Source organism: Scyliorhinus canicula, chromosome 18, assembly GCF_902713615.1.
Source record: "Scyliorhinus canicula chromosome 18, sScyCan1.1, whole genome shotgun sequence".
In the NCBI taxonomy this organism is placed as follows: Eukaryota; Metazoa; Chordata; class Chondrichthyes; order Carcharhiniformes; family Scyliorhinidae; genus Scyliorhinus; species Scyliorhinus canicula.
This window is the reverse complement of record NC_052163.1, coordinates 113,821,359-113,847,182: the sequence shown is the minus strand read 5'-3', so window position 1 is coordinate 113,847,182 and position 25,824 is coordinate 113,821,359. Positions and strand designations below refer to the sequence as shown.

At 45.7% G+C, this 25,824-nt stretch overlaps 1 protein-coding gene across 8 annotated transcripts in view; it reads right to left on the bottom strand.

Annotated features, from left to right (window-relative positions):
* Nucleotides 1–25,824, bottom strand: part of LOC119952875 (cAMP-specific 3',5'-cyclic phosphodiesterase 4C-like) — a 392,881-nt gene that overhangs the window by 6,917 nt on the left and 360,140 nt on the right. For all 8 annotated transcript variants that reach the window (XM_038776469.1, XM_038776470.1, XM_038776471.1 and 5 more), the window contains 6 exons: nucleotides 18,383–18,476; nucleotides 14,145–14,305; nucleotides 11,245–11,343; nucleotides 7,346–7,510; nucleotides 4,617–4,716; nucleotides 393–547 (listed from right to left, as the gene is read on the bottom strand). In XM_038776469.1, coding sequence (XP_038632397.1) covers nucleotides 393–547; nucleotides 4,617–4,716; nucleotides 7,346–7,510; nucleotides 11,245–11,343; nucleotides 14,145–14,305; nucleotides 18,383–18,476 — 774 coding nt within the window. The remainder of the gene's footprint in view (nucleotides 1–392; nucleotides 548–4,616; nucleotides 4,717–7,345; nucleotides 7,511–11,244; nucleotides 11,344–14,144; nucleotides 14,306–18,382; nucleotides 18,477–25,824) is intronic.

Sequence of the window (25,824 nt, the reverse complement as noted above, 5' to 3'; positions counted from 1 at the left end):
GTGTCTGCGTGGGTTTCCTCCGGCTTCCTGCCACAAGTCCCGAAACACATCTGTTAGGTAATTTGGACATTTTGAATTCTCTCTCTGTTCCCTAACGGGCGCAGAATCAATGTGGTGACTAGGGGTCTTCCACAGTAACTTCATTGCAGTGTTAATGTAAGCCTACTTGTGACACTAAAGATTATTATTATTGTACCAGGTTGAAGATACAAGATACTCAGACAACAAAAAGTAAGGAGGGACAAAAGGTTTTTTTTAAATCAAAGAGACAAGCTGTTTGGATTAATCGGTCAGTTGGTTGATGGGCTGAACAAGAAAGCTACCTAGAGGGACAAGTTTGACATCTGCATTTGGTCATTGCCAGATCTTCAGAGTGAAGTGGTTGCACTCACCATGTCGATGGTCATTTTGCGAAGGTTCTGGAGTTGTTTCTTGGTCAGGTTCTGAAAGATGTTGCAATTTTCCTTCTGGAGCAACTTAAAGCCCACGGCTAAGTGATGGTTCTCTAATACCGAAGTGTCATTGTACATCAGTGCTAACTCCGAGTCTGCACAAAACAATCCAGGTGCAAGGAGTAGGGGGGTGGGGGGGAAGAGAGAGATGGAGATAGAGGAAGACAGGGAGAGGTCGAGAAAGTAAAGAGGAGGCAGAAAGGTAGAGAGATTCAGGGGAATAGAGCCAGTGAGTGAAGGAGCAATATAGCCAGAGGGACGAAGGGGGCCAGGGCAGGGCGGAGTGGGCCGGGGTGACGAAGGGAAAGACAGGCAACAAATGAAGGGTAGGGAGAGATGGGGACAATGGGAGACGCAGCAAAAAAATCAGGGAGAGAAGGTGTGGCAGGCAGGGTAAAAGGGACAGGAGTGAGGGAAGACAGATGAGGAGAGATTGAAGAGGAAGTTAGACAGGGGAGAACAAAGTTGACGAAAGAAAGAAGGAAAAAGGCAGTCAGCACAGACAGGGGTGGAAGGAGAAAAAACAATTCAAAAAGTAATTATTTCACCAGAAAATGCATAAAGCAACAAAAATATTTCAGCTTCTTTATTCCTTCAATACACTGAAACAAAGTAGACTTCAGTATAAGTATACTGCTGGGGGGAAAAAAGGCATTTCTTCCAAAACTTTTTGTCTTGCACTTGGCAAGATATTTGCAAGAATACAATGCATGGGAAAGCAACAAATTTATATTCTATGAGAAGAGTGTGCTAATTGGTTGGCAGGTAGACTCTGATTGGTGCAGGCTTTGCCATGGAGAACACACCAGTTAACTGATGAATGACAGTTAACTTCAAAGATTGTTTGAAATTTAAACCAGGCAGCTTGACTCTGATTGGTCAAGGCTTGAGGAATGATCCAGTGAATGATGTTGCATATTTTGTTTAGCTGAAACGGGTGCGATGTGTGTACGTGTTCTTTCTGTCTGTAGCTTCCAGTATGTGCACATGCACCATGCTGTGAACCCGACTGACAATCTTAAATTGATTGTTGGCGTAATTCTTGGCACACGGAGGATTATTTTGCAAATGCTGTCCAATTGCAGGATCACATCTAATGTTGGACATTGTGCTTTGCGTTTTGCAAACAGGGGCTGGTTGGATACGGTCTGTACCTTGCCTGTTGCAAACAGTGGAAGGAACCTGGTGTTTGATATGATCCACCAGTCTTTGGGGTTTACGGCCTATATGCCCACTGAAATTCACACATCACATTTGTGTGGTAGGCAGAATGTCTTTATGGCAGCACCCGTTAGTGGCAAATACCATCCGTGTTGCTACTGCATAGTAACAGCTGGCTTCACCCATTGGCCAGATTTTTGAGATACCTTAACTTTCCAGGGTAATCTAATATAGACTGGACACGTTTCAGGCTCGCTGATGAGTTCGCGCAATAAACATCACAAAATAATCTGATCAGGGTCGCCATTATCCTGCAGAATTTCTTTGATGCAACCTTGTTTCAGCATGTAGCTCGCATTATGAGCACATCGTTTGGGCCTTAATTATGGGGAGGCGGATGAGGCCAATCTTATAGCGCATTGAACTGTAAGAATCCCAACGCGCGTATTGACCATTGAAGACTGGCTTGCAGTGTATTGTGGCAGAGATTGCCCTGGCATATATCACAAATAGTACATCAAGGAAAGGGCGTTCATTTGCCTATTCTATTTTAAAGGTGAATTTGAGCGCATGATGAAGCCCATATAAGGAAATTATTACTTGTGGTTGTTGATTTAAATAAAGCAAATATCATCCATATATCTAAAATATGTGAGGGATAGGAAGTTAGAGGTCATTCACAAACATTTTTGCAAGAGCTGGGCCTAGAGTGGATCCTATGGTAACACTATCTGCGGTATATGGTAACACCAAATTTGAGCACATATGGTGTCAATAAAGCTGAACTCAACTGCATGAGCTATTGAGATCATAAGTTTGATGAATATTGATTTAAGTAATAGTGCTGGGTCAAGATCGCAATATTAGAGTGTTGCCACACAGATATATATGGCTTCCTTAAGTGGGACATTGATGAATAGGCAAGCATTATCAAATAAGCACATGGACACAGCATTGCTATCGATACACAAGTCCTGTACAATCTGCACCAATGTGAAGGAATCCTTCACTTTGTAAAGTATACTCCAGAGAAAATAAATTTTAAAATATTATAAATGGAGTAATAATTACAAACTGGAATCTAATTGAGGGGTTCGTGGTGGTTTATATATAGAATAACAGATACCCGGGAGTGAGTTACAGACTGGAATCTAATTGAGGGGTTCAGGGGTTTATATATAGAATAAACAGATACCCGGGAGTGAGTTACAGACTAGAATCTAATCAAGGGGTTCATATATAGAATAACAGATACCCGGGAGTGAGTTACAGAATGGTCTCTAATCGAGGGGTTCAGAGATTTATATATAGAATAACAGATACCCGGGAGTGAGTTATAGAATGGAATCTAATCGAGGGGTTCAGGGGGTTTATATATAGAATAACAGATACCCGGGAGTGAGTTACAGACTGGAATCTGATCGAGGGGTTCAGGGGTTTATATATAGAATAACAGATACCCGGGAGTGAGTTACAGACTGGAATCTAATCGAGGGGTTCAGGGGTTTATATATAGAATAACAGATACCCGGGAGTGAGTTACAGATAGGAATCTAATTGAGGGGTTCAGGGTGGTTTATATATAGAATAACAGATACCCGGGAGTGAGTTACAGACTGGAATCTGATCAAGGGGTTCGGGGTGGTTTATATATAGAATAACAGATACCCGGGAGTGAGTTACAGACTGGAATCTAATCGAGGGGTTTATGGTGGTTTATATATAGAATAACAGATACCCGGGAGTGAGTTTCAGAGTGGAATCTAATCGAGGGGTTCAGGGGTTTATATATAGAATAACAGATACCCGGGAGTGAGTTACAGACTGGAATCTGATCAAGGGGTTCAGGGGTTTATATATAGAATAACAGATACCCTGGAGTGAGTTACAGACTGGAATCTAATTGAGGGGTTTGGGATGGTTTATATATAGAATAACAGATACCCGGGAGTGAGTTACAGAATGGAATCTAATCGAGGGGTTCAGGGGTTTATATATAGAATAACAGATACCCAGGAGTGAGTTACAGACTGGAATCTAATCGAGGGGTTCAGGGTGGTTTATATATAGAATAACAGATACCCGGGAGTGAGTTACAGACTGGAATCTAATCGAGGGGAACAGGGGTTTATATATAGAATAACAGATACCCGGGAGTGAGTTACAGACTGGAATCTGATCAAGGGGTTCGGGGTGGTTTATATATAGAATAACAGATACCCGGGAGTGAGTTACAGACTGGAATCTAATCGAGGGGTTTATGGTGGTTTATATATAGAATAACAGATACCCGGGAGTGAGTTTCAGAGTGGAATCTGATCGAGGGGTTTATGGTGGTTTATATATAGAATAACACATACCCGGGAGTGAGTTTCAGAGTGGAATCTGATCGACGGGTTCAGGGGGTTTATATATAGAACAACAGATACCCGGGAGTGAGTTACAGACGGGAATCTAATCGAGAGGTTCAGGGGTTTATATATAGAATAACAGATACCCAGGTGTGAGTTACAGACTGGAATCTAATCGAGGGGTTCAGTGGTTTATCTATAGAATAACAGATACCCGGGAGTGAGTTACAGATAGGAATCTAATCGAGAGGTTCAGGGGGTTATATATAGAATAACAGATACCCGGGAATGAGTTACAGACTGGAATCTGATCGAGGGGTTCAGTGGTTTATCTATAGAATAACAGATACCCAGGAGTGAGTTAGAGACTGGAATCTAATCGAGAGGTTCAGGATGGTTTCACTTGTGTTGATACACCTCTTTTCTTTTTTGAAATAATTTTTATTGAGATTTTCAAAAAATATCAAAAACAGAAAATAACAACAAGAAAACAGTATTAACACCACCAAAAATAGAAAAAACACAATATCCCCCAAAACCAAACCCCCCTGCCCCCAGCAACTACAAAAAGAAAAAATAGGTAAGCACCCGGCATATTCAATAAACACATGTACACATTTCGTGTTGATACACCTCTAATGACAGAACTCACTGGTATTAATGAGGAACTGGTTCGAAACTCCTGGATGGTCAACATCATGGATCGCCGAGGCAAAAAGTGCTGCCAAAATCTCAAGATCTGTGAAGACAGCCTGGAACACAGAGTCAGGGAAAAATCACCATCTGACAGTTTTGTTCATTTTCAGGAATGACCAACAGACTTCCGAACAGTCCGAGGACATATCCAAACATTCACTCCTTTTCCTTGATCCTGTTGAACATTGACTCGTGTTGAAGCACCCTGATATCCCGCATTAAGACATTATTCCAACCGCTGTCGAGGTGATGGAGAATTGCGATTTACCGTCGAATTGGCGCTCGGCGCGATTTTGGCATTGGAACCTATTCTCCGCCCAATCACCTTTCGCGCTTTCGGCATCGGCTAATGGAGTACCCCGCCCTATGTACTCCCACCAGAGTTGAATTTCTACAGATAGGAGCGCAAGTTTGCTTGGAGTGCAAATCAGGAAGTGATTACCAATCCTCAGCAATGCAAATTTATGCTCGGCGAGGATTGCAAGCAATTCCTGAGGGAATTGTGCTATCGTGCCACCGTTTTCAGTGGCAGCCCGATAGCGAGATCCCACGGTGGGCCATGGCCATCCCCAGTCCATTCCAATCACCGCCTTCACACTCGGGTGATTCTGAAGTGCTCAGATGGAAATTGACAGCACTTAACTCTTTGAAGTGGTTGATGTTTGAAAACATTGTGGTCAGAGCACTTTAGAGCTCCTGCACCATGAAAGATGAATGAGACAAGGCCACAGCTGTGTGTGTGGATACCGTCAATCACAGACCACTGTAGGAAATGAATGAAGGAATGAATGAATAGCTTGCTGCTCAAAGGGCGGAGGGATTTAAACACAGAGGTCACTGATTTCCCTTTCCAGAATTGACAGGTGATGCTTCCTCTGCCTGAGCCAGCAGGTGTATTGCCCAGGTGAGTGTGACATTGGGGACTTTTTTCACTGCCTCAGTCTGGACCTCTCGGTAGGGGTCTCTTTTCTGGGGTGGATTCCAAACAGGGGTCTCTTTTCGGGAGGGGGGATGCGGCTCCAGGCAGGTTTCTCTTTTCTTTGGGGGGGGGGGGCTTTCAGACAGTGGTCTTTTTCTTTTCGGGGGACTTCTAGCCTGGGTTCTCTTTTCTGGTGGGGGGCTCTCTATTTAGGGGGTCTCTGCGGGGGTCTTGCCCATCTAGGGACCTCTGTGGGGTGGGGGGTCCCCCATCTCGGGGTCTGTGGAGGGAGGGGTCCCCCCACCTAGTGGTCTCTGTGGGGAGGGGGTCCCCACGTAGGCGTCTCTTGAAGGGGGGTCCCCCACCGAGGGGTCTGTGGGGGGAATCCCACCCATCCAGGGGTCTCTGTGGGGGGGGTCCCCCCACCTAGGGGTCTGTGGGGGGGGGGGAGGGTCCCCCATCTAGGGGTCTCTGTGGGGTGGGGGGGTCCCCATCTGGGGTCTCTGTGGGGGGAGGGTCCCCCATCTAGGCGTCCCTGTGGGGGGTGGGAATCCTCGCTTTTTATTATCCTCACTTTCAAATCTCTCCATGGGATTGTCCCTTCCCACCTCTGTAAGCCCCTCCAGTCCCAAAACCCGCCAAAATCTCTACTTTCCTCTAATTATGGCCCTTTGCAAATTCCTGACCTTCACTGCCGCAAATTGGCGGCCACGCCTTCAGATACTGTTGCCCAAATTCTAGAATGAATTAGCTTGTTTGGCACCCCATCCCTCGCATTATAACATTCATTCCCACCGCGGCAGGCATGCAGTGCCTGTAGTGTGTACCCCTCTGCCAGGTAACTGAGCAACTCAGCAAGCCCCCTTTCAACAGGACCTTCCAAACCCATCACCTCTCCTACCTGGAAGAACAAGGGCAGCAGATACATGGAGAACACCACCACCTGCAAGTTCCCCTTCAAGCCACACGCCACCCTGATTTGGAAATATATTGGCCGTTCCTTCATGACCACTGGGTCAAAACCCTGGCACTCCTTCCCAACTGCACAATAGGTGTTCCTATGCGACAGGGGCTGCCATATTCTGAAGGGTGACTGGCGATGGGCAAGAAATACTGGCCTAGCCAGCGATGCCCAGGTCCCCTGAAGGTACAAATTGTTTTTAAAAATTCCCCCCCTTAATCCAGCCAACACTCTCTTGTCGGAATCTCCTTAAAATCTACCTCTTTGACCAAACATTTGACTTTTTGTCGTAATTGCTTATGTCATTGGATGTATAGTTTTTTTTTTTAAAATTACGCTTCCGTGAATTGCCGCTGGAGATTTCCTTTGCTCAAAGGTGCTAGATGAATGCAAATTGTTAAGGCCCAAATTTGGTTTCACGTGACTGCTACAACCTTCTATCAGCTCCCTGGCTCTTGTACTTGTTATTTCAATTCTGGTTATTTTCCTGCACTGTGGGCCTTAATTTCACCCAGTTGACAACCAAATACCTCAGTGAATTTTCACCTGGTTTCTCCTGAAGGTGTGCCAGTAGAACACTATTCTGTTGTTGGGAATTCCCAAAGTCACACGGTAGAAATACTGTCACCACACGGATGGCAATGGTTCAAGAAGATGGTTCACCACCACCTTCTGAAGGCCAATGAGGGATGGGGAATTAAATACTGGCCTTGACAGCAATGCTCATCATCCCAAGACTGTTAAAAATGAACCAAACGTATCCCTGTGACGGGAGTAATACCCTTCCAAATCATCTGACACTCACGTCTAATGCTGGTGACCTGAGCAGGACATGGGTGGACTGTATCACATCTGCAGCATGGTAGCTGTTGTGGTAGCTCACGTCTGTATGGTAGTGGTCTTCCAGTGTCATCATGTAAGTGATGAAGGTTACGACAGGAATCCCAAACACCTTCAGGAAATTTCTCTCCTTCAAGGGGAGATCAAAGAATGGACATTCAATGAATAACATGCAGTCAAAATCACTTTGGAAAGAGCGATGTGGGAGGGGGAGCTGGGACCTATTGTGGATGAGGACTTGTGGTGTGAGGCCCTTTGTACGGTGAACTCCACTCATTCCTGCACACAGTTCAGTCTGATTCAGCTCAAGGTGGTACATAGGGCTCACATGACTAAGGCTAGGATGAGTTGGTTCTTCATGGGAGTGGAGGACAGGTGTGTGCGGTGCTCCCATGGGACCGCTAACCACACCCACATGTTGTGGTCATGTCCGAGGAATATAAGTGTTTGGGTCCCCTTCTTTAGCATCATGTTAGCGATTCTTAACATCGATCTGGAGCTTTGTCCATTTGGTGGCCATTTTCGGGGTGTCGGACTCACTGGGGCTGCGGACTGGGATGAAAGGCGGACGTTCTTGCCGTTGCCTCGTTGATAACCCGGCGAGATCTGCGGGGATGGAGATCTTCCGCTCCACCCAGTGCCCCAGCCTGGTTGGGTGACCCTGTGGAATTTGTACATCTGAAGAAAGGCAAGTATACTGTTAATGGGGCAGCGAGGGTGTACTACTCAATGTGGCAGCAATTCATTTCCTACTTTAGTGATCATTATCAGCTGTTAGTGAGGGAAGGGAGGGGGGTAGTTATTATTGTTGGGTGTAAGCTATTTTTGTCTCTCTTTGCGTGGGATTTATATGATCGGTTGCATGTTTTTTCATTTTTGGCGATATTGTACTATGTAATATTCATTTTCTGGGCTGTTTGTTGTTGATATTAAAATTAATATTTTAAATAAAAATATATTTTTTAAATCACCTTGGAAAATTTGACATGGTTTCTGTCACAATTTGTCCAGAAAATCAGCTAAGAAATTTAAATTTCTAAGGACTGAGCTGGAGGGAGAAGGTTCAGAGAAGGCCGGGACAATGCTGGTTCATCACCGATATCTCAGTGGAAGCCCAACCCAGGGTTCGCCGGTTGTGTGATGAGATGAAATCAATAGTTTTTGAATTTTTCTGTGTTTTTGTGAGTTAGCACTTATGGAGGTGACCTTCAGTTGACTGGAAATTAGGTACAAAACATACCCGGCTTGGGTATGTTTGAAGCCTATCTAGCACAGGAACCTTTTGGGAGATTTCAAAAAGGTCATGGGTTAGTTAATCAGAAACAGATGAAGAGAAATGGCAGCTCTGTGCAGTTGAAGTGCTGCTATTAGTTCTGCGTTTCTAAGCGGATTGGGTTCAATGAAACTCCTGGAGCTGTTAGGCAGCTCAATGCACTGTGGAAAGTTGAGGCCCAGGGGCAGTGGCATTCTGCTTGGAGGAGCGCGGGTGGCGAGATCATGTCAGTGATTCATTGATAGCTCCATGAAGCTGTCAGTTGGGGCAAAAATGAACCTGTTAACAGCAGTTCTTGGCTAGAGAGCTGGAATTGTGCTGGTGATTTGATGCTGGAGTGCAGCCTTGTCAATCTGATGGGACAAAGACTTTACAAGACATTGAAAAACTGCAAGGTGAGCATTCACTGCGAGTTGCTGTCGAGCGAAACAGAGGCTAGACTCTCAAAGACAGGAGCTTAGCAGCAGCAACCCGGGGGGGGGACGACGATGACTATATTTGTTTATTTTATTTAAATTTGATTTATTTAATTTTGATTTATGGTTAAGTTCTCTTGTTGGGGTTGGGGGGGATGGGATGCATGTGTTGTTACGGTTTGGGGGGAGTTGCGGGTGTTATGGGGTAGTTTGTTGCATATTATTGCTTGTTGTTATATTTTTATATTTTCTGTAAAAAATTCCAATAAAAATTATTTTAAAAAAAAGGCAGGAGCTGAAATCTTGTGTCAGGGTGACAGATTTTGTAGGGCAGCACGGTGGCTAGCATTGCTGCCTACGGCGCTGAGGACCCAGGTTCGAATCCCGGCCCTGGGCCACTGTCCGTGTGGAGTTTGCACATTCTCCCCGTGTCTGCATGGGTTTCACCCCCACATCCCAAAGATGTACAGGGTAGGTGGATTGGCCACGATGAATTGCCCCTCAATTGGAAAAATAATTGGGTACACTAAATATATTTTTAAAAAAGAAAACAAAATGCCAGATTTTGTAAACCGCAATGATTACTGATGTCTGGGTGGGTTGCTGGGAAACTTTGTGGAATCTGGACTGGTTGTGTCAGACATTTAGTGTGCAGGTCATGGGGTGTTCAGCCACAGATGCCTCTTAATTCTGGTTTATCTCATGTTAATTCTGTATATTATAATATAAGGCACATAGTACTGAATGTCTGCTTTGTTGACTCTGAACAAGTAAAAAGTCTTCCATTTGTTTAAAACTATGGAATCTCGTGACTTTATTCTCTTGGTAAAGAACTGGGATTTTAAATTCTGTTTGCTTTTGACAACAAAAACTGTTACTTGTCCCGAAATGGACTGTACCAAATTTGGGAGCCTTGTAACAAAATTGGAGGTCTGGGCTGGAATTGTAACAGTGTGGAATGAGTTTATGACAGTCTGAATCCAGTGTCCTTTGGGCACAGGCCCACACTGTGAAAGAAAATGCGAAATAAATCGCGAAGCAATAAATCTTCAGTCCTATTCTAACTCAAAACAACTTGAAAAACAATCGAGAATTCATTGGGTAATCAGAAGCTCAGGCTAAAAGTATTAGGAGTTTCAAGGGAACTTGGGAACTGCCTTTTCAGTAGGACGTGTATTCGATTTGCAGAATAACTTAAGTGAAGAGCATTAAGGTCAAGAAGTTCAGAAAGCAGCTAATGTATTTTTGGGGAGGCCTCCGTCATTTATTAATGACTTAGATAACACAATAGGAAGCGATATATCCGAGTCTGTCAATGACAAAGATTTGTGGAACAATAAGAAGTGTAGATGGGAAGACAATGGCTAGAGCTGCTGCCTCACAGCACCAGGGACTCGGGTTTGATTTCAACCATGGGTCACTGTCTGTGTGGAGTTTGCACATTCTTCCCAGTGTCTGCGTGGGTTTCCTCCGAATGCTCCGGTTTCCTCCCACTGTCCTCTGATGTGCAGGTTATGTGGATTGGCCCTGCTAAATTGTCCCCATGTTTCCAACGGTTAGGTGGAGATATGGGGATGGGTGAAGTTTGGGCCTAGGTAGGGTGCTCTTTCGGAGGGTCGGTGCAGACTCAATGGGCTGAATGCCCTCCTTCTGCACTGTAGGGATGCTAAGGAATTGTAATTCTATGAAAAATACTACAAAGAGACATTGATAGATTAAGTGAGTGAGTAAAATTTGGCAGGTTGATGGCGCGCATTCATCAACTTTGGTCCAAAAGTGGATAAACCCCAGTGTTATTTAAATTTTATTAAGCTCGGAACAGATTTCCAGAAGATTTAGGGATCCCTGTACACAGATCACTAAAATGTAGTAAGGTTAGGTACAATAAATAATTTCAAACGGTGAACGTAATGCTAGCCTTTACAACAAAAGGCTAGGACACAAGTGGATGATGTATTTTAGAAACTGGATCAGTTCCAGAATTCAGCCTTTGGGTAACGGAAGAATAGGATGTTCGGCAGACCGGGGCCTTGCGAGGTCCCCCTGACCCGACCGGAGACCCATACTACACGATGTCACCTTGTGGGTTTGCATGAATCATCACCCATTGGCTTTTACCAAGCAAACTCGAGCATAAAAACATTCAAAATATATTAAAGCTTGTCTTTTTTTTACCTTAAAGATGGCGTAAATGGCAACCGTTAGTGGTCGGTTGTTGGAAAACTCTCCCAGTTTAAACACATCCAGACCCCAATTGTTGATATTTCTCAATTCCTGGAAAAGCAATTGGTTAATTAAATAATAATTGTTGCTCCACAGAAAGCACCATATTTATCGAGTTGTATAAATCTATGCACATTCCTGGTTTCTCTCTCTGGAACATTTCAACTATCGGGCTCAATCGTGTGTCACACTTCAGACACAAATATAGAGAAAGAATGAAAACACCTGTAACAACCACAGCCAGAATATCTGAAGTCTCTCAAGTGAACTCGGTGTTCACTTAAGCCGTGTGACTTGCGGCCTTAAAAGGAACCCAAGCCTACTCTGAACATCTTTTTGAACTTAACAGAATGGCGAGATCAGGCTGTGCACAAGGAGAGACACAAAATATTTGTTAATAATGTGTTGAAAATGGCACAATAGGAAATAAGGCCTCTCACTTCATGTATTTAGTTATGGTGGCAACGATGGTCTGTCAAAAACAAGCAATTCATGCCAGTCCTCAAGAGGGAAAGTGACCAGTACTTCGCAATCTACAAAGTTCACTGACTAAACAGCAATTAAACTCGAGTTAACTTCAGCAGCACCTTCAACAACTTGCATTTATATAGCACCTTGAAAATAACAGGCCAAATCTTCTGGATTCTGTATCATCAGAGACTGGACATACAACTGAGATCTAATAATAATAATCTTTATTAGTGTCATAAATTGGCTTACATTAACACTGCAATGAAGTTACTGTGAAAAGCTCCTAGTCGCCACAGTCCAGCGCCTGTTCGGGTACATAGAGGGAGAATTCAGAATGTCAAATTCACCTAACAGCACTTCTTTCGGGACTTGTGGGAGGAAACGGGAGCACCCGGGGGAAACCCACGCAGACACGGAGAGAATGTGCAGATTCCGCGCAGACAGTGACCCAAGTCGGGAATCGAACCTGGGATCCTGGCGCTGTGAAGCAACAATGCTAACCACTGTGCTACCGTGCCATCCATGCGCTCCGACCCTGTGGAAAGCTTGACATGGGGCCCTACGAGGGAATTGCTTGGGATGTTTCAACTTTGATGGGAAATCCCCCAGCTCCCCAGGATCCTCCACGGACGACTCTGGGCGGGACACTCCGCGATCGGCGCCGCACCCTCCCCGGCCTGACTACACCCTCCCAAGACCAGCCTCTCGATCATCCTGCAGACCTAACACCCCCCCCCCCCCAACCCAACTTGACAAACTCCCAGACACCCCAAATCCTACCCCTCACCTGGCTACTGTCGCAGCCTCCTGAGTACCCTGCTTGACCACCTGACTAACCTCAAGAGGACATAATTGGGGGCCAGTATCTGACCATTCAGAAACCGGAGGATTTGGCCCATTATGCTCAAAGTGCTATATAAATGCAACTGTTGAAGTTTCTGCTGAAGTTAACTGGAAAGTAACTGCTGTTTAGTTGGTGAACTTTGCAGACTGAGAAGTGTTGGTCAGTTACCTCATGAGCTGACTATCCGCTCATCCACCTTGTCAACCTCACCCACCCAACCCATTCACTAACATTCAGACTGGACATTTAAATTAACCATACAGCAGGGCGGCACGATGGTGGAGTGGCTAGCACTGCTGCCTCACAGCGCCGAGGACCCAGGTTCGACCCTGGGCCCGGGTCACGGTCCATGTGAAGTTTGCAAATTCTCCCCGTGTCTGCTTGGGTCTCACCCCCACAAGCCCAAAGACGTGCAGGCTAGGTAGATTGGCTACGCTAAATTGCCCCTTAATTGGATTATAAAAAATTTATACAGCAACTAGTGCTGTTGAAAAGGGAGGTGTCCTCGGTCTCTGCGACTCTCGTGAGATCCGATGGATTTCTCAGAGGGACTTTACGCTCCATATTTCTGTCAAAGTTAGGCTCATCAAGAGATGTGCAGCAGCTTCCAGCTGGGAGAGCTGATGATGGCAACCCGAAGCTCGGATAATCCAGGCCACTAAAACATCCCAAGGTGCTTCATGTGAACGTTACAAAACAAGCTCCATGAGGCGATATTAGGGCAGGTGACCAAGAGCTTAGTGAAAGAGTGAAGTGGGAAGAGACGTCTTAAAGTTGGGGAAAGAGATGGGCAGGTTTAGGAAGGGAATTCCAGAGCCATGAGCTCCAGGCACTCTTCTAATACTGGATGTTGGATAAATAGTCTGATAATTTAGAAATATTGGAGGGTTAAGGAGAGGGTCTTATGAGGTCAGCCTATTTTAGGAAAGTGTCCTCAGCCTCGGTTTCTGAAAGAATTGGACATTGCAGCTTTAGTCATTTCAGATAAAACATGGAATAAAATTTAAACTAGACCTAAAACGCACCCTACCATTTACTACAAAAATACCAGTAAACATTTTTTGTACACTATCAGCATTCTTGCACGATAGAGATATAAATACAACAATAATTACAAACCAGTAAAATCTTATAATCTGCTCTGGGAGTGTTTGATGGGGACATTGTACACTCTGTAGAGGGAGCTTTACTCTGTATCTGAGTTGCCTCTGATACCCAAATATCCCGCTGTCCACTTAATTTTTAAAATAAATTTAGAGTACCCAATTATTTTTTTCCTCAATTAAGGGGCAATTTAGCATGGCCAATCCACCTACCCTGCACATCTTTGGGTTGTGGGGGTGAGACCCACGCAGACACGGGGAGAATGTGCAAACTCCACACGGATAGTGATCTGGAGCCAGGATCGAACCTGGGTCCTCAGTGCCGTGAGGCAGCAGTGCTAACCACTGCGCCACCTCATCCACTTACTTTTCAATGACAGTAAAGAAAGATGACGAATGAAAAAGTGTTAAAAAATTTTTAAGTTTTTGCTTACCCGCTCTATCTCAAACTCGTGTTCAGATTTGACGCCGAAGCGCGGAACTTCCTTGAAGGAGATGACACTTGGGCTGTGTCTCAGGCCGCTGATCTGGGTCATAGGATCCAGTTTTGAATTTTTTGGGCTTAACCGCGGCATTTCCACTTCATGTGGTTTGTCTTGGAAGAGAGGAGGGGTTTAGAAAATCAATTAAAGTAACTGCAGACAAGCAATTTCTCCAATACAACAGCACAAATTTAAGTCTATTAGCGGTGGGATAATGGTATTGTCACTGGACCAGAGACCCAGAGTAATGATCTGGGGACCCAGGTTCAAATCCCGCCACTGCAGATGGTGAAATTCTAATTCTATAAAGATCTGAAATTAAAAAGCTAACGATGACCATGAAACCATTGTCGGATGTCGGAAAAAGCCATCTGGTTCACAAATGGCCTTTAGGGAAGGAAATCTGCCATCCTTACCTGGCCTGGCCGGGTATGACCCCAGCACTGTGGTTGATTCTCAACTACCCCCTCAAGGTAAATTAGGAATGGGCAATAAATGGTGGCACAGCCTGCGAACCCCCCCTGTCCCATGAACAAATTAAAAAAAACACTAGGGCAGCACGATGGTTAGCATTGCTGCCTCACGGCGCCGATGTCCCAGGTTTGATCCCGGCTCTGGGTCACTGTCCGCCTGGAGTTTGCACATTCTCACCGTGTTTGCGTGGGTTTCCTCCAAGTGCTCCGGTTTCCCCCCACAGTCCAAAGATGTGCAGGTTAGGTGGATTGGCCACGCTAAATTGCCCTGAGTGTTCAAAATGTTAGGTGGGATTACTTTGTTATGGGGAGAGGGTGGATGTGTGGGCTTAAGTAGGGTGCTCTTTCCAAGGGCCGGTGCAGACTCGATGGGCCGAATGGCCTCCTTCTGCACTGTAAATTCTATTATTGCAAGAAGCTGGAGAATCTCCAATGCCCTGGCCAATATACCAATCCTCAAACATTGCAAATTATGTTTTTTTTTCAGGAAAAAGCTAAGAAAAGTTAACTGAGCCAAGATTCAAACTCTGAGATGGGGGATTGGCTCCAATTTTTCCTTCAAAACTCAAGGTGCACCCAATCGACAGGCAGGGAATTTATCCAACATTTGTGTCCATGACCTTAGTGACCACAATTTGATGTCTTTCACTATTGCAATGGAGAGGGATAGGGCCATCCGGCAGGGCAAGGTTTATAATTTGGGGTAGGGGGTAATTATGATGCGCTTAGGCAAGAATTAGGGAGCATAAGATGGGAACAGAAACTGTCAGGGAAAGGCACAAATGAAAATTGGAGCTTGTTCAAGGAACAAATACTGCGTGTCCTTGATAGGTATGTCTCTGTCAAACAGGGAGGAAATGGCCGTGTGAGGGAACTATGGTCTTGGTTTTGGACAATGCTCGGCACAACAGCGAGGGCAGAAGGGCCTGTTCTGTGCTGTACTGTTCTATGATTAGGCTGCAATGTAGCAAATTAGCTCTGGACAGCTCTTGGGTGGGGAAATTGATCAGGTGGACACAGAGCACAACCCAAATTGTGCCAACACACCCCTGGATAAAACACTCAAACCACAAAGTGTTTTTTTAAATGATTGAATCGGAGTGAAGGACCTATGTGCAGGACATTATCAGCCTTAAACAGAATTCATAGAATCATAGAATTTACAGTGTAGAAGTAGGCCACTCAGCCCATCGAGTCTGCACCTACTCTTGGAAAGAACACCCTACTCGAGGTCAACACCTCCACCCTATCCCCATAACCCAGTAACCCTACCCAACACTAAGGGCAATTTTGGACACAAAGGGCAATTTATCGTGGCCAATCCACCTAACCTGCACATCTTTGGACTGTGGGAGGAAACCGGAGCACCCGGAGGAAACCCACGCACACACGGGGAGGATGTGCAGACTCCGCACAGACAGTGACCCAAGCCGGAATCGAACCTGGGACCCTGGAGCTGTGAAGCAATTGTGCGATCCACAATGCTACCGTGCTGCCCATTATTGGGTGATAATAACATCAATAGTTGCTGAAACTACACTTGGGTTGGATAGAATTTACAACATAGAAAGAGGCCACTCGGTCCAACTGGGTCATACTGATATTTATACTCATCCTACCTTCCTTCAGCTCACCCTGTCAACTGCTGAATATTTTATTCTTTTCTCTCTGGAGTTTATTTAAACTCCGCTTAACATTCATTCACACTATTCACCTCAACCACTCCCACGTTGGAGCGAGTTCCATATTCTACCCACTTTCTGGGTAAAGAAGTATCTCCTGAATTCCTGGTTGGATTTATTAGTAATGATTTTATATTTACAGCCTCATAGTTTTAGACTTGGGCAGAACTTAATCACAGTGACGGGAGACTGCCCCCCCTCGTTAGAGTCACAGTTACTAAGTTTGAGGTTAAATCAATCAATTTATTATACTTGCCAGGAATTTCAACCGTTGATCAATTCTCCTTTTGCTCCAGTGTCAGCAGTTTCCCTCATCTCTCCCGACAGGTGCCTGAAACCTGGTGTAAGTTTCCCCTTATTTTGTCCACAGTGACATCGTGCTCTTACATATGCAAGATTCTTCCTGTTTTTTCCTTTGTTCCCATTTCTTTTATTTATATTACTTTGGTCTGTAGACCCATCATGGGGATGTGCTTTAAGCAGAAGATCCATTGATACAGCCTGCTTGCCAGGGCACTGTGTTCCCAGTCTGTGTGTTTGGGAGGGGAGAAGCCAGACTCTTTGGCACCGGGTGGATCTTAGTAACCGGCTTTGGAGGGAGTCGGTTCCATTTGTAAACTGGCGACCGGTGGGTTGGTTAGGGATAGTGTTCACCCTGACAAGCGTCAGTGATCGGTTCCTGTGTGATGCTTTCTGAGAGAACTTGGCAGAAGTATTGAACTGGGAAACAAAAGGAACGTTCTCTATCTCTCGTGGCCAATTCACCTATCTCTATCTCTCTCTCCTCCTGACTGAAGTGAGAGAACTGCTCTGAAAGCAGCGAGTGCCTGGCACATCCTTTGCTCTAAACCTAAAATGATGCCGACTCTGCAGAGAAAGTAGACAACTTTGCCAGAGAAAACCATCTCAAGCCTGGAAGGAAGAAGTACCAAGATAAAAGCTGGAACTTCAGAAAGACATTGACTGAAAGTCATCCCAGTGCAAGTTAGGAAAAGAGAGGGAGGGGTTTGGGAAAGGGGTAGTGGATAATCAATTACATTTTCTGTCCATTTAAGTATAAGTATAATAAGTATAATCAAAGGTCACCTGCATTTTAAAGTTACAAACCTGGTGAGTGCAGTTTATTGGGTTCAATCAGGGACCACGGGAGCGGCATGATGGGGCAGTGGTTAGCACTGCTGCCTCACGGCGCCGAGGACCCGGATTCAATCCCCGGCCGTGTAGAGTTTGCACATTCTCCCCGTGTCTGTGTGGGTTTCACCCCCACAACCCAAAATATGTGCAGGATAGGTGGATTGGCCACGCTAAATTGGAAATTTAAAAAAAAAAATTTAGAGTACCCAATTCATTTTTTCCAATTAAGGGGCAATTTACCGCGGCAAATCCACCTACACTGCACAGCTTTGGGTTGTGGGGGCCAAACCCACGCAAACACGGGGAGAAAGTGCAAAGTCCACACGGACAGTGACCCAGAGCCGGGATCGAACCTGGGACCTCGGCGCCGTGAGGCTGCAATGCTAACCACTGCGCCACCGTGCTACCCTTAATTGGAAAAATTAAATAAAAAGACGAGATGATGGCCAGGAGAGGATTTGAAATGTCAAATCTAAAGGTAAAAAGGCACGGATGAAGACTCCAAGACTAAATATGTGTTAAAGCGGTCAATTTATGCACAGAGATCTCCCACAAATGATTCAACTGTTGACCAAGAGATACATTTTAGTCAGTACACCATGGCGAATGGCCGTGGTCTTCTTTGAAATAATGGCCATGGGATCATTGGCATTCACCCAAGGGAGCAGGTGGGTCCCAGTTTACATATTTGGTCTGCAAAACAGGGCCACCAACAGTGCAGCAATCCCTCAGCACTGCACTGGGACAGTCAGCCTGGATTATGGGCCCAAGTATTTAGAGTGGGGATGTGAACTCATGACGTTGTGACTCAGAGGTAATGAAATGTTAAACAGGGTCACAGCTGACAACTGATAGCAGGCACAGGCACGCATACAGATACCGGGCATTATACTGGACTTACCTAAAAACGTTGTGGATATAAACTCAGAGACTTGGTTTCCTGACCGACTCATTTCGGACAGCTGGGTCAACTCTCGGTTTAGCATCCTTTTAAACTGTTGAGAAAAGCAGAGTTGTTTATTAAATAAAGATTCTGGCACTTTCCAAAGTTGGAGCACGGTTACTGAGCAGACACGCGAGAGGCAGGAGACAACACACAGCACAATCCTGATATCCCATTGAAGCAAATTATCTGTATATTTCAACCAACACATTAGCCAGCTACAAATACACCAAACCCCAATAGATCAAACCACGTCACAACCGCTCCAATCAAATCCAATGGGTGTAATTCAGCGGGCAAAAGTTAAAGTCCGCTTTTGGGTACGTATGGTGGGATGTTTGTCGGAGGCTACAGCACTTTGCCGTTTTTTGGGCCTTAGGGAGGTTTCTCCCAGCCGAGGACACACGGATTTCCGGAATGGCTCCTCGCAGATTTGGGCGTCATTTTGAAAGGCAGCCCTAATCTTTTCCCGTCCTCCCGACTTTCAGGCCGTCTCCGCTTTATTGAACCCCTCTCAACCACCCCCCTCCCCAATCTGTCCGAGGCCCCTGGGACCCCCTCATGCCTCCACCGCCAATAGGCAAGCACCCCACGGGACCAGGCCCAACCCCTGGCACGACAAACCTAGCACCGGGGCAACCCTGGTACTGCCAGCCCAGCAGTGCAAGCCTGACAGTACCAGGGCTGCAGGCTGGCAGTGCTAGGGTTGCCTGGGTACTGGGGGAATGCCAGGGTACCAACCTGCCCTGTCCCTGATCACCCGGGGATCTTTAATGGCCTGCGAGATGTTCCCCTCACCTCCCACGAGGTGCCGTTAACCTTGTCTAAATTTGCAGAAACAATTGCTAAAAGGCACCCTGGCGAGTTCTCGCAGGCCTGGCCATTGACTCCCAAGTCAAGTTTAGGGGCAGCAGGGTAGCATGGTGGTTAGCATAAATGCTTCACAGCTCCAGGGTCCCAGGTTCGATTCCCGGCTGGGTCACTGTCTGTGTGGAGTCTGCACGTCCTCCCCCTGTGTGCGTGGGTTTCCTCCGGGTGCTCCGGTTTCCTCCCACAGTCCAAAGATGTGCGGGTTAGGTGGATTGGCCATGCTAAATTGCCCGTAGTGTCCTAATAAAAGTAAGGTTAAGGGGGGGTTGTTGGGTTACGGGTATAGGGAGGATACGTGGGTTTGAGTAGGGTGATCATGGCTCGGCACAACATTGAGGGCCGAAGGGCCTGTTCTGTGCTGTACTGTTCTATGTTCTAAGTGCATATGGCTCATTTAAATATGCAGATCTGGATCTCGAGGGTGAGAAATCCAGACCACGTTGGGCAGATGGAATTGGGTAACTCCTGGTTGGCTTGATGCCCAACACGGAGCCCGATCTTGCACGATCCGGGCTGGGTGCAACACGGGTCGCTGAATTGCACCCAGTATCAATGGATCAAATCCCTTCCCATTCACTCCATTGTTCAATATTCCAATGTCTTTCCACTGCATAAAATCTCAATAGAGTTTCAACTGAATTATGTTTCACTATCTCTATTGTATAAAATCTCAATGGATCAAGCCCTTTCTTGTTCATTCCCATTGTATATAATTCCAATGAAGGAAGATTCCGGACACCCCAACCTGCTTTAGAACCAATGAAATGCTTCTGAAGTGCAGCCATGGCTGTGATGTAGGAAATGGACAAAACAAAGTTTATCAATCATTCTTAAAATTAATTGTTCCACCATCCAAAACTGTTGCCATTGCACAGAATCTTGGTGAATCCAATTCCATCAAATTCACGCCCACTTATACAAATCCAATGGACCAAACCCAATTCCAGTCATTCCTGTTGTATGGGACCCTCTCTGAATCTAACACATTTTGTTCATGCTTATCGAACCGCGAAACACTTCCATGTATTTAAGTAGTCAGCCTCTCAGCTCCTGATCAGAAACCTCACACTGAATATTTCCTGATGTTTGTTGTAGGGGAACCATTAATGAGACAGACAAGTTACCCGTCTCAAGATGGGAGTGACTAGTTCCTCTAGAAAGAGTCGAGAGCTTCAAGTTTTCGAAAAGGTTTTTGAAAAGAAAGTAGAAAGGGTCGAGAGCTTCAAATTTTCAGGTGTATAGATCACCAACAGCATGTCCTGGTCCCCCCCATGCTGACACTATAGTTAAGAAAGCCCACCAACGACTCTACTTTCTCAGAAGACTAAGGAACTTTGGCATGTCCCTCATTTGGCTACGACCCTCACCAATTTCTACAGATGCACCATAGAAAGCATTCTTTCTGGTTGTATCACAGCTTGGTATGGATCCTGCTCTGCCCAAGACCGCAGGAAACTACAAAAGGTTGTGAATGTAGCCCAGTCTATCACACAAACCAGCCTCCCATCCATTGACTCTATCTATAATTCCCGCTGCCTCAGAAAAGCAGCCAGCATAATTAAGGACCCCACGCATCCCAGACATACCCTCTTCCACCTTCTCCCGTCAGGAAAAGATACCAAAGTTTGAGATCACGTACCAACTGACTCAAGAACAGCTTCTTCCCTACTGCCATCAAACTTTTGAATGGACCTACCCTGTATTAAGTTGATCTTTTCTCTATACCTTGCTATAACTGTAACATTATATTCTGCAGTCCCTCCTTCCTTCCCTATGTACAGTATGCATTGTTTGTACAGCATGCAAGAAACAATACTTTTCACTGTATATTCATACATGTGACAATAATAAATCAAATCTTTACACAGAATGTGTTCTACGTATTCAGGACTGGTACTGACATTTTTCTTGACTGTGCAGTAACAGGTCTGTGCAGCCTGTATGTATATTTACAAGAGCTGACACGGGGGCACACACAGCTCGTGCTGTACCACATGGCATTGAATGACTCCCTCTTGCCAGCCACGTACAGCGATGTGTGAAATCAGCTCCCCTGCTTATTCGTTAGGTTGTCACCTTTCACCACAAAGGGTGGGCCACCGATTGGCTCTCAGCTGAAGGTTGCAGCTCTGGCTGTGATGTTGATTGCGATCAAAGAGCCCATAATGAGAAACATCAAGACAACAGGAAGTGTCCCGTACAAACAGAGGGGGGCAGGGCTGTGAAATTCATATGGGCCTATATTTAAATTTCAGCCAACACCACTAATAGCCGGCAATTATCACATAGCTACTTGTGGGATCACACCGTGTGCCAATTGTCTTTGCTACATGACAACACTGACGGCACATATTAACCCCATCTACCCTAAGTGTTTTGTAGGTTTTAGGGAGATAACCTCGCATTCTTCAAAACACGAGAGAATTCAGGCCCAGTTTGCCCAATCTGCCATCCCGGGAACAAGTCTGTTGAACCTTCGCTGCACTCCCTCTATGGCAATAATATCCTTTCTGAGGCAAGGGGACCAAAACCGCACACAGTACTCCAGACGTGGTCTAAACAAGCTCCTATACAACTGAAGCAAGACCTCATTACTACTGTATCAAATCCTCCTGCAATAAAGGCTAACATTCCATTTGGCTCCCGAATAGCTTCCCAATAGCTTGCTGCACCTACATGTTAGCTTTGGTGACTTATGAACAAGGACACCTAGTCCCTTTGTACATCTACACTTTCGAATTTCTTTACCATTTAAGCAATACTCTGCACATCTGGAAGCATTACATTTGGTCCTCACATCCAAATCATTGATATATACTGTGAATAGCTGGGGTCCAAGTATTGATCCTTTCAGTGCCCCACTAGCCACAGTCTGCCAACTTAAGAGCAACCTTCATTCCTACATCCGGTAGTCAATCCTTAACCCATGTCAGCATATTGCCTCTGATCCCCTGTGATTGTATTTTACAAGTCAACCTCCAGTGGGGGGACTTTATAAAAAGTCTTCTGAAAATCCAAATATACCATATCCGTGTCAATTTTATTAGTAATATCCTCAAAAAACTCCAAACTTGTCAAACATGAATTCCCATTCCATGCCCAATCAGATCATGTTTGTCCTAGTGTCCATTTATCACATCCTTTATGATAAATTCTAGCATTTTCCCTACTACTGATGTCAGGCTAACAGGTCTTCAATTTCCTGTATTCTCTCTCCTTCCCTTAAATAGTGGGCCAATATTTGTGACTTTCCAATCTTCAGGAACCATTCCAGAATTTATAAAGTTGTGGAAGCTGGTCACCAATGCACCCACCATCTCGATAACAATCTCTTTCAACGCCCTGGGATGTATAATATCAGGTCCTTGGGGGACTTAGCAACTTTCAGTCCCATTAAACAAACCTTTTTACTCATATTAATTTCCTTCAACTCCACATTCTCCCTAGTCCCTTGGATTTTGATGTTTGGGGCATTTCCTGAATCTTCCTTCGTGAAAACAGAAACAAAGTCATCATTAACTTCTTCTACCATTCTCCACTCCTCATTATGAATTCTCCTGACTCTGCCTGGAATGGACCACATTTGCCTTAACCAAACACTTGCGTTTTACACACCTTTCACAGCCTGTTTTTTTGTTTTTTTTCTAGATTGCATTCATATTCTGTTCTCCCTTTCTTCAGCAGGTTCCATCCCTTCCTTTGCCGTATACTAAAAAAAAAAATTGTCCAACCCGCAGGTTTACTACTACATCTGGTAACTTTATAAATCTTTTCTTTTAATCTTGTACAACCCTCAACTTCCTTTATCAGCCATGTTGACTGGCTTTTTGCACCTTGAAGGAATATGTAGGTGCTGTAAGTTATCTACAAGTCATTTGAAGACTATCCACTGCCTATGCACAGTTCTATCTGTGAATGTATTTACTCAATCCACCTCAGCCAATTTGTTCCTCATATCTTCATAATTTCCTTTATTCCGCTTTAACACCCTGTCTACAGATTGAACGACCTCACTTTCAAAAATAATGTAAAATTCTACCATCTTGTGGTCACTTCCCGCGAAAGGTTCTTTTGCAACTAGACTAATTTTTCATTACCTAATACTGGATCTAGAATACCCTGTCCTCAACATACTGCTCTAGAAACACATCCTTAACACATTGCAGAAACCAGTCTTCCTAATAATAATCTTTCTTATCATTAGTATTACATTAACACTGCAATGAAGATACTGTAAAAATCCCCTAGTCGCCACATTCCAGCGCCTGTTCGGATACACAGAGGGAGAATTCAGAATGTCCAATTCAGCTAACAAGCACGTCTTTCGGATTTAATTGGAGCACCCGGAGGAAACCCACGTAGACACAGGGAGAACGTGCAGACTCCACACAGACAGTGATCCAAGCGGTAATAGAACCTGGGACCCTGGCGCTGTGAAGCAACAGCGCTAACCAGTGTGCTACCGTGCGGCTCACCGTGGAGGCGGATCTTCAGGTGCTGGGGCTCCCAGGTATCTGCTGCTCTGGATCAGTGTTCTTCAAAGTCGGGGGGCGTGACCCGCGGGTGTGGAGTGGGTGGGTGTCGGGAGGGTTGCGGAGCCGTTGTCTGCGGCGCTCCCGAACGCGCAAATCCCCGCGCAGCAACCGGCTTTTCATAACGCCGGCAGCAAACGGCCGCGAACATGTTAAAAAAAAATTCGGCCGCATTTCAAATGGGTACACGATGATCGGCGCGCATGCGCAGTGCGGCCGCTATTTTTTTTTTTAACAGTTGCAGATTTTTGTTTTACAAGTTCTGTAGTGGTTTTTATTCATCTATTCATTTATTTTATTCATTTTTTTTTACAAGTTCGGGGGGGGGGGGGGGGGTTTTATTCATTTTTTTTCATTTCTTTTATTCATTTTATTTTTTTAAACAAGTTGGGGGAGCGGGGGGACCTTTGGACAGATGGAGACTCCATACTTTCCGACACCGGAAGGCTTCACCTTCATCCAACAGGTTCCATTTGGCCAACAGGCCAAAGGGACCCAAAACCATTTCCTCTATTTTTGTCAGCAGCAAGCAAGGTAAGAGAAAATGGTGGGTCGCGCAGGTCGGCCGGTGTGGGTCGCGAAGGTCGGCTGGGTTGGGTCACGGAGGTTGGCCGGTTGGTAAAAATGGGTCCCCGGAAAAAAAGTTTGAAGAATACCGTTCTCGATGTTAGTGGTCGCGGGTTTGGAAGGTGTAACCTGAGGAGCCTTGGTGAGTTCCTACAGTGATCTTGTGGATGGTGCACATGGCTGCCACTCTGTGTCGATGGTCAATGATGAGAATGGGATGCCGTTCAATTGGGCTGCTTTGTCCTGAAGGTGCTGAGCCTTTTGAGTATTGTTGGAGCTGCACTCAGCCAGGCAAGTGGAGAGTATTCCATTACACTCCTGACCTGCGTCTTGTGAATGGAGGACAGGTTTTGACAAACTCGCAAAGAAGTCTCAAAACCTTTCACCCACATGGAATATCTTGCATGCAAATATTTAGTGCACAGCAAGATCCCAGAAACAGCATGGAGATTGACCAGTGGCTGCCATGTGAATTTTTAGGTGATGGTGGTTCAAAGAATAAAGATTGGTGCCAGGGCACAAGGGAGACCATTTCCTGCCTTTTTCAGAAAGAGCCCAAGAGGTATTTTAACATTCATCTGAAAGGTCCGACAGCTTCACATCCAAAAAATGGTACAGTCCCAGCACGGAGCCTCCGACAGCGCGACACTCCCCTGGCGCGGTGCCTCCAACAGCACGGAGCCTCCGACAGCGTGGCCCACCCCGGCGCGGAGCCTCCGACAGCGCGGCACTCCCCCATCGCGGAGCCTCCGACAGCGCGGCGTCCCCCAGTGCGGACCTTCTGACAGCGTGGCGTCCCCCAGCGCGGAGCCTCCGACAGCGCGGCGTCCCCCAGTGCGGACCTTCTGACAGCGTGGCGTCCCCCAGCGCGGAGACTCCAACAGCGCGGTGCTCCCCCTGGCGCGGACCTTCTGACAGTGCAGCACTCCCTTAGTACTGACCATCCGACAGTGCGGCATTCCCTCAGTACTGACCGATTTTCGGCGGTAGCAGTGTCCAGGGGCCTGTCGGGAAGGTAAGTTTACCTCATCAAAAACTTACCTTTAGAGCTGCAGGAAGTTGCCTGTGGGGATTTCTGGGAAGATTTGTTAGTATCTGTATATAAGTTTGGCGGTTTCTAAACCCCAGACACTACTCTTGTAGTGTCCCCCACCCTTCCACTCCTCTAACCTAAGGGGTTGAGGGAATATCAGGTAAGCTCTTCCTTTCTTTTTCTTGTTTTATCTAGAGGGGACGGCAGTAAAGGAGGTACAATGTTCCTCCTGCAGAATGTTTGAGGTGAGGGACGCCGTCAGTGTCCCTGCTGATTTAATCGGTGGGAAGTGCACCCATCTCCAGCTCCTCAGAAACCGTGTTAGGGAACTGGAGCTGGATGAACTTCGAATCATTCGGGATGAAGAGGTGGTCATAGATAGAAGCTTCAGTGATGTA